At 52.2% G+C, this 13,415-nt stretch overlaps 4 protein-coding genes across 5 annotated transcripts; all 4 read left to right on the top strand.

Moving 5' to 3' along the window:
- The first annotated feature begins 85 nt into the window (after window positions 1-85).
- Window positions 86-1,909, top strand: H257_08011. Of its 2 annotated transcripts, XM_009833766.1 has the most exons (10): window positions 86-254; window positions 313-372; window positions 419-685; window positions 763-819; window positions 870-995; window positions 1,151-1,216; window positions 1,275-1,333; window positions 1,384-1,571; window positions 1,626-1,709; window positions 1,761-1,909. In XM_009833766.1, the coding sequence occupies exons 1-10, from the start codon at window positions 150-152 to the stop codon at window positions 1,796-1,798; spliced, it is 1,050 nt and encodes a 349-aa protein (XP_009832068.1). In that variant the 5' UTR covers window positions 86-149; the 3' UTR covers window positions 1,799-1,909. The 2 variants fall into 2 exon arrangements, with proteins under 2 accessions (XP_009832068.1, XP_009832069.1); XM_009833767.1 differs by having other exon boundaries at window positions 1,626-1,909.
- Window positions 1,910-2,263: 354 nt separating this feature from the next.
- On the top strand, window positions 2,264-8,242 carry H257_08010 (hypothetical protein; the record flags this gene model as incomplete). Its single annotated transcript, XM_009833765.1, has 1 exon — window positions 2,264-8,242. One exon carries the CDS (start codon window positions 2,264-2,266, stop codon window positions 8,171-8,173), a length of 5,910 nt encoding a protein of 1,969 aa, XP_009832067.1. The 3' UTR covers window positions 8,174-8,242.
- A 2,531-nt stretch (window positions 8,243-10,773) lies between these two features.
- Window positions 10,774-12,449, top strand: H257_08009 (hypothetical protein; the record flags this gene model as incomplete). Its single annotated transcript, XM_009833764.1, has 3 exons — window positions 10,774-10,890; window positions 11,225-12,001; window positions 12,105-12,449. 3 exons carry the CDS (start codon window positions 10,774-10,776, stop codon window positions 12,447-12,449), a joined length of 1,239 nt encoding a protein of 412 aa, XP_009832066.1.
- A 500-nt stretch (window positions 12,450-12,949) lies between these two features.
- H257_08008 (hypothetical protein) lies at window positions 12,950-13,354 on the top strand (the record flags this gene model as incomplete). The annotated part of the gene is made up of 1 exon (XM_009833763.1): window positions 12,950-13,354. The coding sequence occupies one exon, from the start codon at window positions 12,950-12,952 to the stop codon at window positions 13,352-13,354; it is 405 nt and encodes a 134-aa protein (XP_009832065.1).
- Between the last annotated feature and the right edge of the window lie 61 nt (window positions 13,355-13,415).

Here is a 13,415-nt window from a genome sequence, read left to right as displayed (position 1 = left end):
ACATTTCTACTAAGTATTTATTAGGCAAACGAACTTAGAGAGTATTTCTTTTCTGAAACCGGATACTATGGCCAATAAAGTACGATTTCCATTGACTCGGCACTGCCTGGACACAAAATCCACGCCGCCGTCGCCGCCACAACACCATCATGGACCTGTTCAAGCCCAAGAAGAACCCCGAGAAACTCGCCAAGCACTTGAGGGAAGCCATGGAGAACCCCAGTGCTCCCGTCAAGCCGGACAAGAGTGGAAAGGTAGATCGAGTGTGCTCCACCTTCTGCCCACTGATGCGGAAATGGTGTACGATCGAAGGTAGTTGATATCGTGACGAAGCGACTGCAGCAAATCAAAGTGATGTTGTATGGCGAAGTGGTACGTACTTGCGAACCCGTGGATTTGTTAAGGGTGTTGTACACAGGGCCAAGATGAGTCGAGTCCCCAGAAATGCTCGCAGTTAGCGGCGCTGTTGATAGCAGACAACGCGTTGCCGCGCCTGGTGCTGAACCTCGCGGGGCTGCCGTTCGAAGCTCGAAAGCACGTGGCCCAGATCTACAACAACTTCATTCGGCGCGACTTGAGTGGATTCGTCACGTACATCGAACGCCAGCCGCAAATCATGTCGACGCTAGTGCGTGGGTACGAGAACGCCGACATTGCGCTCAACTGCGGCACCATGCTTCGTGAAGTACGTATACCCATCTCTGTATGCAAACACGAATAATGATGCCATAGCACTCATGGAGCAGCTTCTTCTTTGTCTAGTCGATTCGGCACGAGGCGTTGGCACGACAAGTACTCTACTCGGACGACCTGTGGAAGGTACGTCGGCCGCATCTATCGGCACCACACGACCTTCTTCCTCTGCCTAGTTCTTCGATACGTATGTGCACTTGCCCAACTTTGACGTCGGGTCCGACGCGTTTGCATCGTTCAAAGACCTTTTGACCCGGCACAAGGGCCTCCTCTCAGTATTTTTCGATACCCACTTTGACCAGGTACATACTGGTCTTCCAAATATATATATATATTATAATGTTATGGAATTTGTACATAGTACCATCGTGGTATTATATATTCTGACAATAAATATATATATATATATATTAACGTGGCATTTGTACCTATCATTGTGGTCTTGTTCTTTGTGTAGGTGTTTGAACAATACAATCGCCTGTTGTCGTCGGAAAACTACGTGACACGACGCCAGTCCCTCAAGGTACAGGCGGCAGACAAATATATACTTCCACTATGACTATATGCTGTATATTCCGTAGCTGCTGGGGGAAATCTTGCTGGACCGGTCGAACTTTGACATCATGATGCGCTACATTTGGTACCGTTGTTACTTGTATACTGGAATGTTCCTAATGCGGTCGTGGGTAGCAAGCGCGACAACCTCAAGATGATGATGAACCTGCTGCGCGACACGAGCGCCAACATCCAATTCGAAGCATTCCACGTGTTCAAAGTGTTTGTGGCCAACCCCAAGAAGCCCAACGAGGTCACGCAAATCCTACTCAACAACAAGGACAAGCTGATTGCGTACTTGGAGAAGTTTCAAAACGATAAAGGTGGAACTACGAAGTACTACTACTAAACGAGTTGACGAACGACCACTTGTGTAGACGATTCGCAATTCGTGGAAGAAAAAGCGCTGTTGATTCGCACGTTGGGCACGCTGGAGCTCGCGGCGGAAGACCCGCCCAATGGTGTTGTGATGATTGATGCTGTGCTGTCAAAAGTAACGTCGTCGTGTGTAGAGGCAGCCACTACCAAGGACCAAGTCCCCACCGCATAGAGTTAGCGTACCAGGGACGTTCAGATAGTATGGGCAACCAACCACGTACTTCGTGACAATGAGATTTGTATGTACTGTCTGTCATGTCACTGTTCGTTCGTTCTATCGTGGGATTGAAGGTCAATTTCAGATCGGGAATGGACTAGCCAATGAAAAGCCACATGCATACAATTCCAACCAATCGTCGAATACTATCTCTTTGAGCTTTTTATCCAATCAGCGTTGACAAGACAGGAGGAACATTTCATTCCATCACCTACACAATATATATCAATGGTTAGACATGTCCCCCCTCCTCTCCCGCGAGGTGAAAAGCGCGCCAGTTTTCAAATTTCCAAGCGAGAGAACAGTGGCAATCGAAGCATGGGACGCGACGCTGAACGATCTGTCCCTTCTCTCGACGGAGTTCATGCCGTTGGCGGGAAGTAGTATGCAGTCGGAACTCATTCGTGAAAAGGAAAGCCCATGACGACGTCGACAACGCTGCTCCGTGGTGTGGCGTGCACCTACGAGACGTTCCCGTCCTACCATGTCCTGAGCTTGCTGGTGAACAACGAAGATGGTATCCCCATCTTCCAGCCGACGTTAGTTGAAAACGAAGTCTACCGCTTTCTGCGAGCCTTGCATATCCTTCCAACCGTGCCGAAACAAGCAACGACGACGTCGATCTCCCAAGCGCACCTTGTGGGGCAGTATATCAATGACGGGGTTTCAACAGCGGGAATGTCGATGGACGTGATGGCCTACTTTGGGAAGCAAGCGGCAGTGCAGCACCAGTTGACGTTGGATGGATGGTGGGCCATGAACCTGTCGAAGCACATTGACAAGGACGAGGAAGGAGTGTATGTGGTGGTTCAAGGCTCAAAGGACGACGCGGGTGGAATGCGGGTGGTACTGTTTGCGTGGTTGAAGGAAGAATCGTTTGAACCGATGTTTTTGCGAGAGCGGGCGACGTATGTGCTGCGATTTTTGACGACGTTGACGTCAAATGTGGTGGGGTGTCTGACAGAACGAGACGTGGTCCAGGCCAAGCTGGCTTTGTGCGCTGGGGAAGCAGGCTGCGTTGGCTCGGCAAGCAAGAAGTATTCCGTGTCGTTTTCCATCCAAACAGCCAAAGTGGTAGAGGAAAAGGTGGAATGCCGCGCCAAGTACACTGCTGGATGGGGCGAAGCGTTTGAAACGGCCACATTGATCCCAAGCCAAGTAGAGGTGTCGTTGGTGGTGGTCAAGTCCGACCGCAGTATTGCCACGAAGCACAACCATCGGCAGATGAAATCACACGAAGACTTTGCCGCGTGGTTGAAGGAGCGCCTGAATACCCATGTTGTGACGTTGGACTGTCCAGTGCCGCGGAATTGGATGGCGAGCGCTTTGAAAGTGCACGGACTCTTCCCAGAAGAAGCCGTGAACGGCGTGACGCCGGGAATGATTGAAGACGCTGTCGTGGTGGAGGCGGAGGGCAAAGTCATTTCCGAACTGACGATGATGCGAAAGCGATGTGAAGAAAATGCGGCCATTGTGTTTCACGTCAAGCTCGAAGGATCTGCGCAAGAAATGGCGGCAAACGAAGCCTTGGAAAAAGACCTGGCGATGTTGAAAGGCTGGTACTTGGCATTGGGTCGCTGGCCCCCGGGAAACCTGCTCAACTATGGAGATCGAATCCACGCGTACGTGAACACGGAATATGTGAATGTTTTGAGCCAAAGTCAGGCGCCAAAGGACCTGTGGTGGAGTTCACGGTTGTGGAGTGTATTTGTTGGACGGTCCCAGCGCTTGAGCTTCCCCTACCAATCCGATGATGCCACGGCAGTTCAAACTTTGCAGAACGTGTTGGAACTTGCCACTCGATGGCATCGCGATTGGTGCCGCATGTTGCATATGGCTACGACCGACATGGAAATGTTTCGATTCCTCGTCGCGCAGGAACGAGCTGAAAAAATGAAAAAGATGGACACGAACGCCCTGATCAAGAACCACAAGAGCGAAATCATTCACGACGCTTTCAGATCCATGGTGGAAGACAAGAATGGAAGCCAAAGCAGTCGGCTCGAGCTTGTGGTTTGCCGTTCCCACCAGGACAAGATCTGGTATGAGGAGCAATGCGTGCAAGACAAGGCAGAACTTGTGCGGCTGTACGAGTGTACTGAGCACGCGCCGAAACCGAAGGGGTCCATCACGCTACCAGTGCACTCGAAACTGGTGTTTGTGTGCCGCGTGGACGACATGACGGTACTGGTGTACACCCGAGCGGGCACTGGCACGACGGAAACCCATGTTGACGCGTATAAAAAGTCGAACTTTTCCAAGCCAGTGCTCGTTCGAACATTTCCCAAGGAAGCGCTGCATTGCGACTTTGATGCTGGCCATCGTATCCTGGTCATTCTCCATTCCAACACGGTGGTGGATGTGTATGCGTTCAACGAGTCGTACAAGGTGCTGGAGCGCGTGTCGTCGTTTAACTTGGCGCTGTTGCGGTTGGAGAGTCCGTACAGTTGTTTGATTGCGTTTGGCGGCGACAACAACGGCGTGACTGTCGTGGATCACCGTGGCTACATGCAGTCGTACTTTATCCGGTCGCGCCAATTTTCCAAGTTGGTGGACCACCTCGTTGTCGTGAACAACACGAAAGTGGTCAAGGTGCAAGGCGGCGCGATCGTGCTCTTGCTCACCGAGTTGAGCGGCGCTACCGAACACTTGTACCCCGTGCGCGTACAAACGCTTCTCACGGCGGACAACACGATGCTGCCGGAGACCGTCGTAGAGCTGCCGACGGCGATGAACTGGCCAGACTGCTCGGTGCAATGTGTGGGGTCGACATTGGTCTGCTTTGATCCGCTGTCCACCAAAGTGCAAACGTGGGAATTGGACATTGTCACGGGCAAGACGGCGTGGCAATTGCAAGGCTCCCAGTCGGCACGCGGGGGCGACAACCCCTTGGAAGCGCATCCGTTGTGGTCGCTTTTTCACTTGTTTGAGAAGTTTCCTGTGCGCAGCCTCGTGTCGACTGCCTCGCCCGAGAGCCGACTGGTGTCGGGCAACTTGCACCTGTACGTGCCTGGTCTGGCCAACCACCCGGCGATTTCGAACTTGCTGGTGTCTGTCATGTTCAAACTTCGCGGTTTGAACAAGGACTTGTCGTCGCTCAATCTGCCGAGAGACTTGCACTGTCATGGCACGAGTGCGGTGCCGTGGAGCGGCAGCAGTGTCGTCGTGTCCAAGTGGGTGTTGGAGTTGCTGGGGTTCGTACCCGTTCAGATCTGTCGCGCCCGGGAGAACCAGTTGGTCGTGCTCTCGAACGGCGAAGACGCCGACAACATGCAGGCGGCGACCGCCACAGAAGCCCACGAAGTGGCCAAGTCGATTTGGTTTGGACCGATTTCGAGTGTGTTGCAGCGGTGGACGGGCCCCGTGGTCGTGTTGACGTCGATGGGCAAGCAGTCGACGGGGAAGAGCTACTACCTCAACCACCTCACGGGCAGTTCGTTTGCCATTTCCGGCGCCCGATGCACCGACGGCGTGTGGCTGACGGCGCGACTGATGGGCTCGTGCTTGCTGGTGGTGTTGGACTTTGAAGGGTTGGGGTCGTTTGAGCGGTCGGCGCAGGAAGACACGTTTTTGTCGGTGCTGAATGCCGCCGTGTCGCGGCTGACTGTGTTTCGCATCGAAATGCGCTTCGACAAGGACATTGACGCGATGTTTTCCAAGTTCCAGCAAGGCGTGTCGTTGCTCAAGGGCGACCCGCGCTTGTTTCAAGGCAAGTTGTACTTGAACGCCAAGGACGTGAACCCGAACGACCAAAACACGGTCATTTTCGAGTTTCAATCGAAGCTGGAAGCAATTTTGAACGAGAACCGCGCCGAGAACTTTGTCACGTCCATGTATGGCGGCAACGTTGAAATCACGTGCTGCCCGCCCTTGGGCAACGTTGGGTACCACGAAGCGCTGCAAGAAGGCTTGGAGCTGCTGGTCAAGGCGCGCGAGTCGGTGTCGTACAGCAGTGGCCTCGACTTTTACGACTGCTTGACGATGGTGTTGTCGAAGATTAGTCTGCTGGATTGGACGTGCATGGAAGACAACTTAAAGGAACGGCTAGCGATGGAAGTGCGGGGCCACGTCCGGTCGGCGCTCCGGTACGGCAAGCTGGCCCACTGCAGTCTGGTCGATGGCGACGCCGCGTCGTACGTGGACAAGTGGCTGACGCTGCTCTCCGACGCGGACATGCTGCAAGCGTTGCCGGCCGACGACGTGATGGACTTTCGGTTGGACTTGAATCTCAAGGCGGAGGAGTTGCTGGGCGAGGCCAAGGCGGTGATGATGCACTTCCTGAAGGACTTCCTCGAACACATTGACAAGTCACGCAGCCCGTCCGTGGAAGGTCAATTCGACTCGGTGTGGACGTTTTTGCTGTGGCGCCGGGAACGCCGGGTGCGTCTGTGGGTGGCCAGTTTGCCGTCGGTGGGGCGCGAAGAAATGGACGACTTGGATGTGTGTGCAGTGAAGCTCAAGCAGCTGCTTCGCCGATGCCAGCACACGTGCACGGAGTGCAAATTGGGCTGCTTTGAGTGCTTTTTGCACGACGCGAGTGTCCCCCACGACTGCGGGACCAGCCACAAGTGTGTGGGGCAATGTTCACACTGCTCGTTGTTGGGCGACGCCGAAGCGTGCTCGTACGTGGCCGGCCATGCCGGTCTGTGCAACTGCGGGCTGAAAGCGCACACGTGCCACGAAACGTGTGCATTGGCGGGAGCGGCCAACTGCGACCAAATGTGCAGCTTGGAAGTGGGCCATTCACTGGCGCACTCGTGTGGCGTCATATTGCACTGCTGTGGACAGCCCTGTGGGGCCCCCAACTGCCGCGGCCAGTGCATTTTGCCGTTTGAAAACGCCCACGACGTGCACCAGTGCGGCATGAACCGATGCCAACAGCGCTGCGTCATGCCGGACTGCGGGAACACGTGCGCCGATCCGGATCATTTCCATGCAGACCACGAGAAGCACCTGTGCGGACAAGACCACCGATGCACGTTTGACTGCACGGAGGATGGCATATGCGAGATTAAAGTGCACTTGGAGAAGGCCACGGAGACGTTTGCAGGCCAGCGCGGGACGTTTGACTTCTGTCGCCAGGAAATGAATGGCTCGAAGCGCAAGTGCAGCGAAATGATCGCCGCGTCCGCCACCTCCCACACGGACACTACTTCCCATCGCTGCGACAGCGCCATCCACTACTGCGACGTGCGGTGTCCGTGCTGCCAGTACTTCTGCGACAAGGCGTATGGCCACTCGGATCTGCACCACACGAGTCATGGCAACATGAAGGACACATACTTTGTGTCGGATACGGAGGCGGTGGACATTCAAGACCGCAAGTACACGGCGGGTGAGCAAGGCGTGGCGGAGATGTGTCCTTTCTTTTGCTCCAAGATGGGCCGAGGCCACGTGCATTTTATGCCATGTCTGCACAGCGCCAACTCGTGTGTGTACACCTCCACGGACGGTCGCCAGCACTGCACCCTCCAGTTGCAGCCGCATCCCACGAAACCGATGGATGAAGTGTTGCACGAGACGTATTGGAAGACGTTGGGCTGGGAAGACCCGGTGTCGAGCGCGGCGGAGAAGGCGGCGTTCAAGCTGTGCCCGTACAAGTGTGACGCGTCGGACCACACGGCGGACGCGCCGTCGTACTGCATTTTGGACGCGTGGCACGACGTGATGGACAAGCACGACCCGCGCGGCCAGCAGCCGGGCCACACGATTGTCCAAGGCCATTTGTTTGCATGCAAGCACTTTTCATCGCGTGGGTTGAGCCATCACATTTTCGTGTTGGACGCGTCGGGGTCGATGAATGGCTCGCCGTGGCATACGCTGACGGACGCCGTGCACGGGTACTTGCAGGAACAAGTGCACAAGAAGGGCGTAGACTGCGGCGACATTGTGTCGATTATCACATTTAGCTCGCGCGGTGTGATTGTGTTTGAAGGGCAGCCCATGGCGAATGTAGTGAACGCGCAAATCCCATTTCAAGGGCAAGGCACGGACTTTGACTCGGGGTTGCGATGCGCCGTGGAGTTGCTGTCCCGCAACCACCACGACAAGTTCTCGCCGGTGCTGCTGTTTTTTTCCGACGGGTACCCGAACACGACCAACAGCGGCGTCTACTTGGCCGACCACATTGTCAACACGTTTGAGCGCAACAACTTGATGACGTACTTGGTCGGGTTTGGCAACATGAACTTTGTGTGCTTGGAGCAGTTGGCCATTCGACTCAAGGGCGCGTTCCACCGGGCGATTTCCGACATTGACCTGCTCGACACGTTCAAGGCCATCTCGGTGTCTGTGCATTTGCGGTCGGGGCTGGTCGCCAACACTGCATAGCGATCATCTCCCCCTCCGACATCGTACTAGTATGTTGATTAATTTCATGGTATATATTTCATTTCCGCACGTCCCTTTAAAGTTAGTACTAACCACAACAGGCACGCCAACGATGGCTTGACGACTTCGTTCCACAATCCTCACAAAGCAGCAGTGTCGGCATCCATCAAGTGGAAGTTGTCAAGACGTTTACACCATTGTAGAATCACAGGCTCGTTTCGCCCTTCGCACACAAGTGGGGGTCTGGCGGCACGAAGTGATGGATTTGGTGTTTGCCACGACTCGTTATAAGCACCAACCAATCCATCATTTCGTGCTGCCAGAGCATTGACGATGATGCGGGCGATAATTGATCGGAGGCCAATCTTCCCACGGAAGTCCGCCGTAACAAAGAGGCAAAACGTGTGCCTCTCACCCTATCCGTCGAATGGCACTTTGCCTATATGCGTTTGCATGCAAAGAATATCAATGCCTTGTTAGGTTTCTGTGTTTGCGAGCTGCTGTCCCCAACTTGGACGACTAAGGTGCAAACGATTCGGCTATGGGTCTTGAACTACCTTGGGCAAATATTGATACCTATGTATAGTTGAAAGTTGTTTGTAAGTTTAGCTAACGTTATCTACTGTCCATGACCTCACCATAGAGTGGACGTTTCATACCTCGCATCGTCCACTCCACGGTAAGGCCATGTAGCTCATGTCAGAATCGTCTGCTAACTCTCCTCCATTGAATTTTGTACGTACATACGTTTAAGTAGCGAATTTTGGTTCGCGCTTTGAGTGAGCCTTTGGACTGGTAAATTCAGGTATCTTGGTCCGCAACAACAAGCTGTTGTCGTGGATCTACACCGGGTTCTGCTCGCTCGGAGTCGCGTTGATCGGGAACATAGTCGCGACGCCGCGCTTCAACCGCAACGACATGTTGCTCGGTAGTGGCGCCGTCGGTTCGTCCTGGAAGTCGCCGGCGCGTCAACGATAAGTGTGGCGGTGGCTGCTGACGGCTTCGGCAGTGGAGGATGCCTCGTGGTCCATCATGCAATGGACTTGTGAAGTGCACACAACGATGTGTTGCCACAAAACATGGCACTTTCGCCGGCTTTAAAATATTGCGTGTATATATTTTGGCCAATTACTACGTAGTAGACTGAAGTACTTGAACTACTGCACCTGATTGGATATAATTCTGCATATCACAGTGCAAACCTCGGTGTGGCTTACTTCAGAAACTGTCACAAACTTTATTTGTGACAGTGAAATCAAGAGCCCATTAATTGACCGCTCCTACGACGACCTAACCCCTTTGCACCCATTTTGGGCTGTTTTCATTGGCTATAATTCATTATTCTCAGATTTTGAGAGCTTTACAAACTCCAAGTTAAGGTACTTGGGTCGTTGAACAGGCCTCATCTGGGAGCGGCACGGCCTACGGCCGCTTTGCCCGACGAGAGGAAAAGATAGGAAGTCCCCGTGGGGCACGATGGCGTCGCGCCACAGCGCTCGCTTTGGTGCGAGTCGCACTACACTCTATCTACGCTATAGAAGTCCTGGTTAATGGGGAAAAAGTGGGCAAAAAGCTGGGGTTGAACTGGTGACCCCGTCGGACCCCATGTTCAAACCGCTAGACCATGATGGCTACTAGACGTTCTTTAGAATTGCTGTTAAGCTTACAGTTAGCATATACAAAAAGAATCTGAGTACAATGAATTATATCCAATGAGCAGCGACCACACCCATTACTACAGGGTTAGGTCGTCGTAGGAGTGGTCAATTAATGAGCTCTGTGATATCATCCGGAATTATAATTCACAGTCAATTGTGTCACAAATTTTGTGGAGGCGAAAAATACGTCTCATAATCCGGAAAATGCAGTGAAGTATTGATATAATTACCGGAATCGTAGTGCAGGAGGCACTGCATTTTCGATTTCTTTGCAACAAAAATATTAATTTTATTGGAAACGACATACAATATCTAAGTTGTACAATTCGAAAAAATAATATCGCGATGTAGGAAGAAAACGTAGTGCACACTGCACAATGTTACCAGCAGCCAATGAAAAGTCACAAAAACCCAATGTATGTGGCCAATTGAATCGATTCAAAGGATCCCAAACGACGCCACTGCGATGCCTCGGCAGGAGGATTTCACCATAGCCAGTGCTCGGCGAAAACGCATCTCCCAACAAACGAGAAGTGGATACACATCTGGAATCAACCAAATAAAGAAATGGATTGTACAGGCAGGACTGCACGACCTTCTGGGTCCATGTAGTGAGAGCCGAGACGGAACGACGCTGGACCTGAATCACTTCACCTACCAGCACTTCCTCTCCTTCATAGAATGACCAGTCCAAAACAAGGATGTCGAGGTGGGAACAATCAGCGGGTATCTCAGTGCCATCCAGAGCCTTTACAAGGACCAAGGTGTACAATTACCAGTGGAATATGGCGATGACATCAAGGAGATTTTTTCGGGTATTATATATATTAATATTTTTGAGCTTTTGAGTTATGGCAATTGTAATAGGACTACGAAAGAGCGTGGCCCATGGGCTTCAAACTGGTGAAAAAGTGTACCGAGGAAAGCGCCCGATGACGTTTGATGTTTCGAGTCGCTGTGCGCAAAGAGCATGGCACTCAGCGATGGTGGCTTCGCGCATTTGTTCCTGGTTCTGTCGTGGAACCTTATGTGTCGCTCGAAATCAACAGCGACAGTCCGGTATGACACTATGTCTTGCTCAGGATAGTTATGTTTGCATATAGGTTCGATCACATGACGTGTGAGGATGACAGCATTGGTTTCACATTCTTTAAAACCAAGACCAACCAGGAAGGTTAGAATTGGTATATGTTTGTTTATGCGAAATGTGATTTCATATATTTAATTAGGAACGAAAAACAAGGATCCAAAGCACTGTTACTCCAACCCGTTCAAACCGGCGACATGCCTCTTTGTCGCTCTGGAGCTCTATCGTTCTTGCAACAGCTTGTTCCCTGGTTCAAATCAAAAGGTGATTAGTCATGTCACACTCCAATTTAGATTATTTAATTAGGATCGCTTTGGAAAGTCACTTGCTGCGTTGGTTTGCGGGGGCAGCTCGAAAGCAAAGAAGGACATTGGGACTCACTCCATTCGGAAGGGTGCTGCTACGTTTGTGTCATCGGGCAGCACCGGGGGTCCGTCAATTATCAGTGTGTGCCTTCGGTGTGGCTGGTCCCTCGGAAATGTCATGGAGAGGTACTTTCGGTATGAGGCAGCTGGTGACCAGTTCACTGGTCGATGTGTGGCTGGACTACCACTGAACAGCGCTGACTTTGCTGTCCTGCCTCCACATTTTTCGGGTGGTAACGACTTAGTGGTTGGCCAGGCTGTCCAGATTATGTTTCTGTCCATTTGCTCCGAAATCCACCTGGTTCCAATTTTACAGCTCATTTTGGCGAGTTTGGTGTATCACCGAAATTTTTTGATTGGGTCCTTGCCTCCTCACCATGCCCTGCTGTCCACATCGCTGTTTACGAACCCAGACCTGTTTGCCAGTCTTACTACTATTGTGATATCGGGCTCAACATCGTCATGCTTGCGTGCCAACGGAATCCCTCCTTATGTTGAAATGTACAGGAAATTGGAAAAAAACGAGGTGATTTTGACATCCATGCCTGCCAAGATTTTGGACGGCGTGCGGAGAATTGTCGAAGACAATGGTGTGACAGCTGGCAACATTACACGATCGGTTCTAGAGTCGTCTATTGCCAGTGCCTTGTCGTTCATCCAACAGTCAAATAGCGCCATGTCCCCCGCACAACAATTGCCAATTGATTCGCAGCCTCTGGTGTATGAGCCATTTCACTGGGTTTCCTAGTGTCGATGCTGCAACAGCATGGAAATTATGGTGGCATGGAAATATTCGCGAAAAAGTCTTGCCATATCGAAAGATTGATACCCAAGATTTGACCACCCGAGCTGCGAGAAACATGTTTTACGAGTGGAAATTTGTCCTGGAGAAACTAACAGACCATTTTGTGTCAGTATCAGGTCGGAACATGGCCCTCAACCCCTCGGAGCAAGAGGTCTCCACGTCGTTCGACACGGCGCGAGGCCTTTTCGACCAACTCTGCGGTGAAACATCAGCGAAACGTGTGCGGCGTGACGGGCAGCTCAAGATCACGACGCTTGTCCGTCTTCTCCGCCAACTCGAGCCTTCCAAGACGCCTCGAGTCTTCAAGAAGCGCAAACGCTCGGAGCAGCGAGCAGGCAGCCAGTCGACGACCATGCTCTGACGTGTACGAGGAGGTTGAATTAGTTTACAGAGGAGGTGGAATGGCAATCGTACATTGGATGTGTTTGCTTGTGCTTGTAGATGGTCCAGGGCACAGTAGACACTGGCAGGACGTGGAATGACTCGGCCGACTTGCAATGTGACCTGAAGTTGGAATGGTTCTTCCGTCGCATTCATGAATTCTAGCCAATCAAAAACACTCTCAACAGGGATTGGCTGTAAGAATCGTTGTAGTGCAGGTTGCATTACGTTTTCCAACCACAACACAACAAGTTTGTGCCGACAGTGTCGTATTTTACCCGGATACCGTTTACAGATATATGGAATGGTGGCTGAGCGGCAAAAAATGACGCTCTTGATGCGGTGGTGGATGCACATGGATGACGACGACGATATCGACACCTCCCTCGCGGATACAATGAGGTTATATCGAGCACAGCTCACAATAAAAGAGAGACACTATCTTAAATGTGAATCTCTCACGTCTCCTCTCCACAGCGCATGGCGATATACACAGCCCAGATCCCAAGCGCATACATCGCCACCGTCTCAATCGCACCCAACGACTTCGACGACGTCTTGCGCGAGTTCTCCAAGCACTACCAGATCAAATCCGGCTTTGGAAAAGCAGGGAGACCACCCAAGCTGCCCTTTAAACACCAAGCGTTAGCCCTGGTGCTGCACTTTTACACCGCTGCTTGTGAACCCAAGACCCTCTGTGAAGTGTTTGGCATACCTCCGTCCACGCTGTCCGCTACATGGCGAAGGCGGAATAAGCCCTTGCAAAAGCACTGCGCTGCCTCCGTGATGCTCAAGTCCGATACCCAAGCAAGCAACTCCAACGCAAATGGGCCATCAAAGTCCGTGCCAGAGAGAGCCTTGTGCGTGGTGTGTGGGGCTTTTTAGATGGCAAGAACTACAAAGTGCGCAAGCCCTCATCGGCTGACCTGCAGAATGCGATGTACAA

Source organism: Aphanomyces astaci (assembly GCF_000520075.1).
Source record: "Aphanomyces astaci strain APO3 unplaced genomic scaffold supercont1.17, whole genome shotgun sequence".
Taxonomy (NCBI): Eukaryota; Oomycota; class Saprolegniomycetes; order Saprolegniales; family Verrucalvaceae; genus Aphanomyces; species Aphanomyces astaci.
The sequence above is the reverse complement of the archived record's forward strand: the minus strand, read 5'-3'. Positions and strand labels throughout refer to the sequence as shown.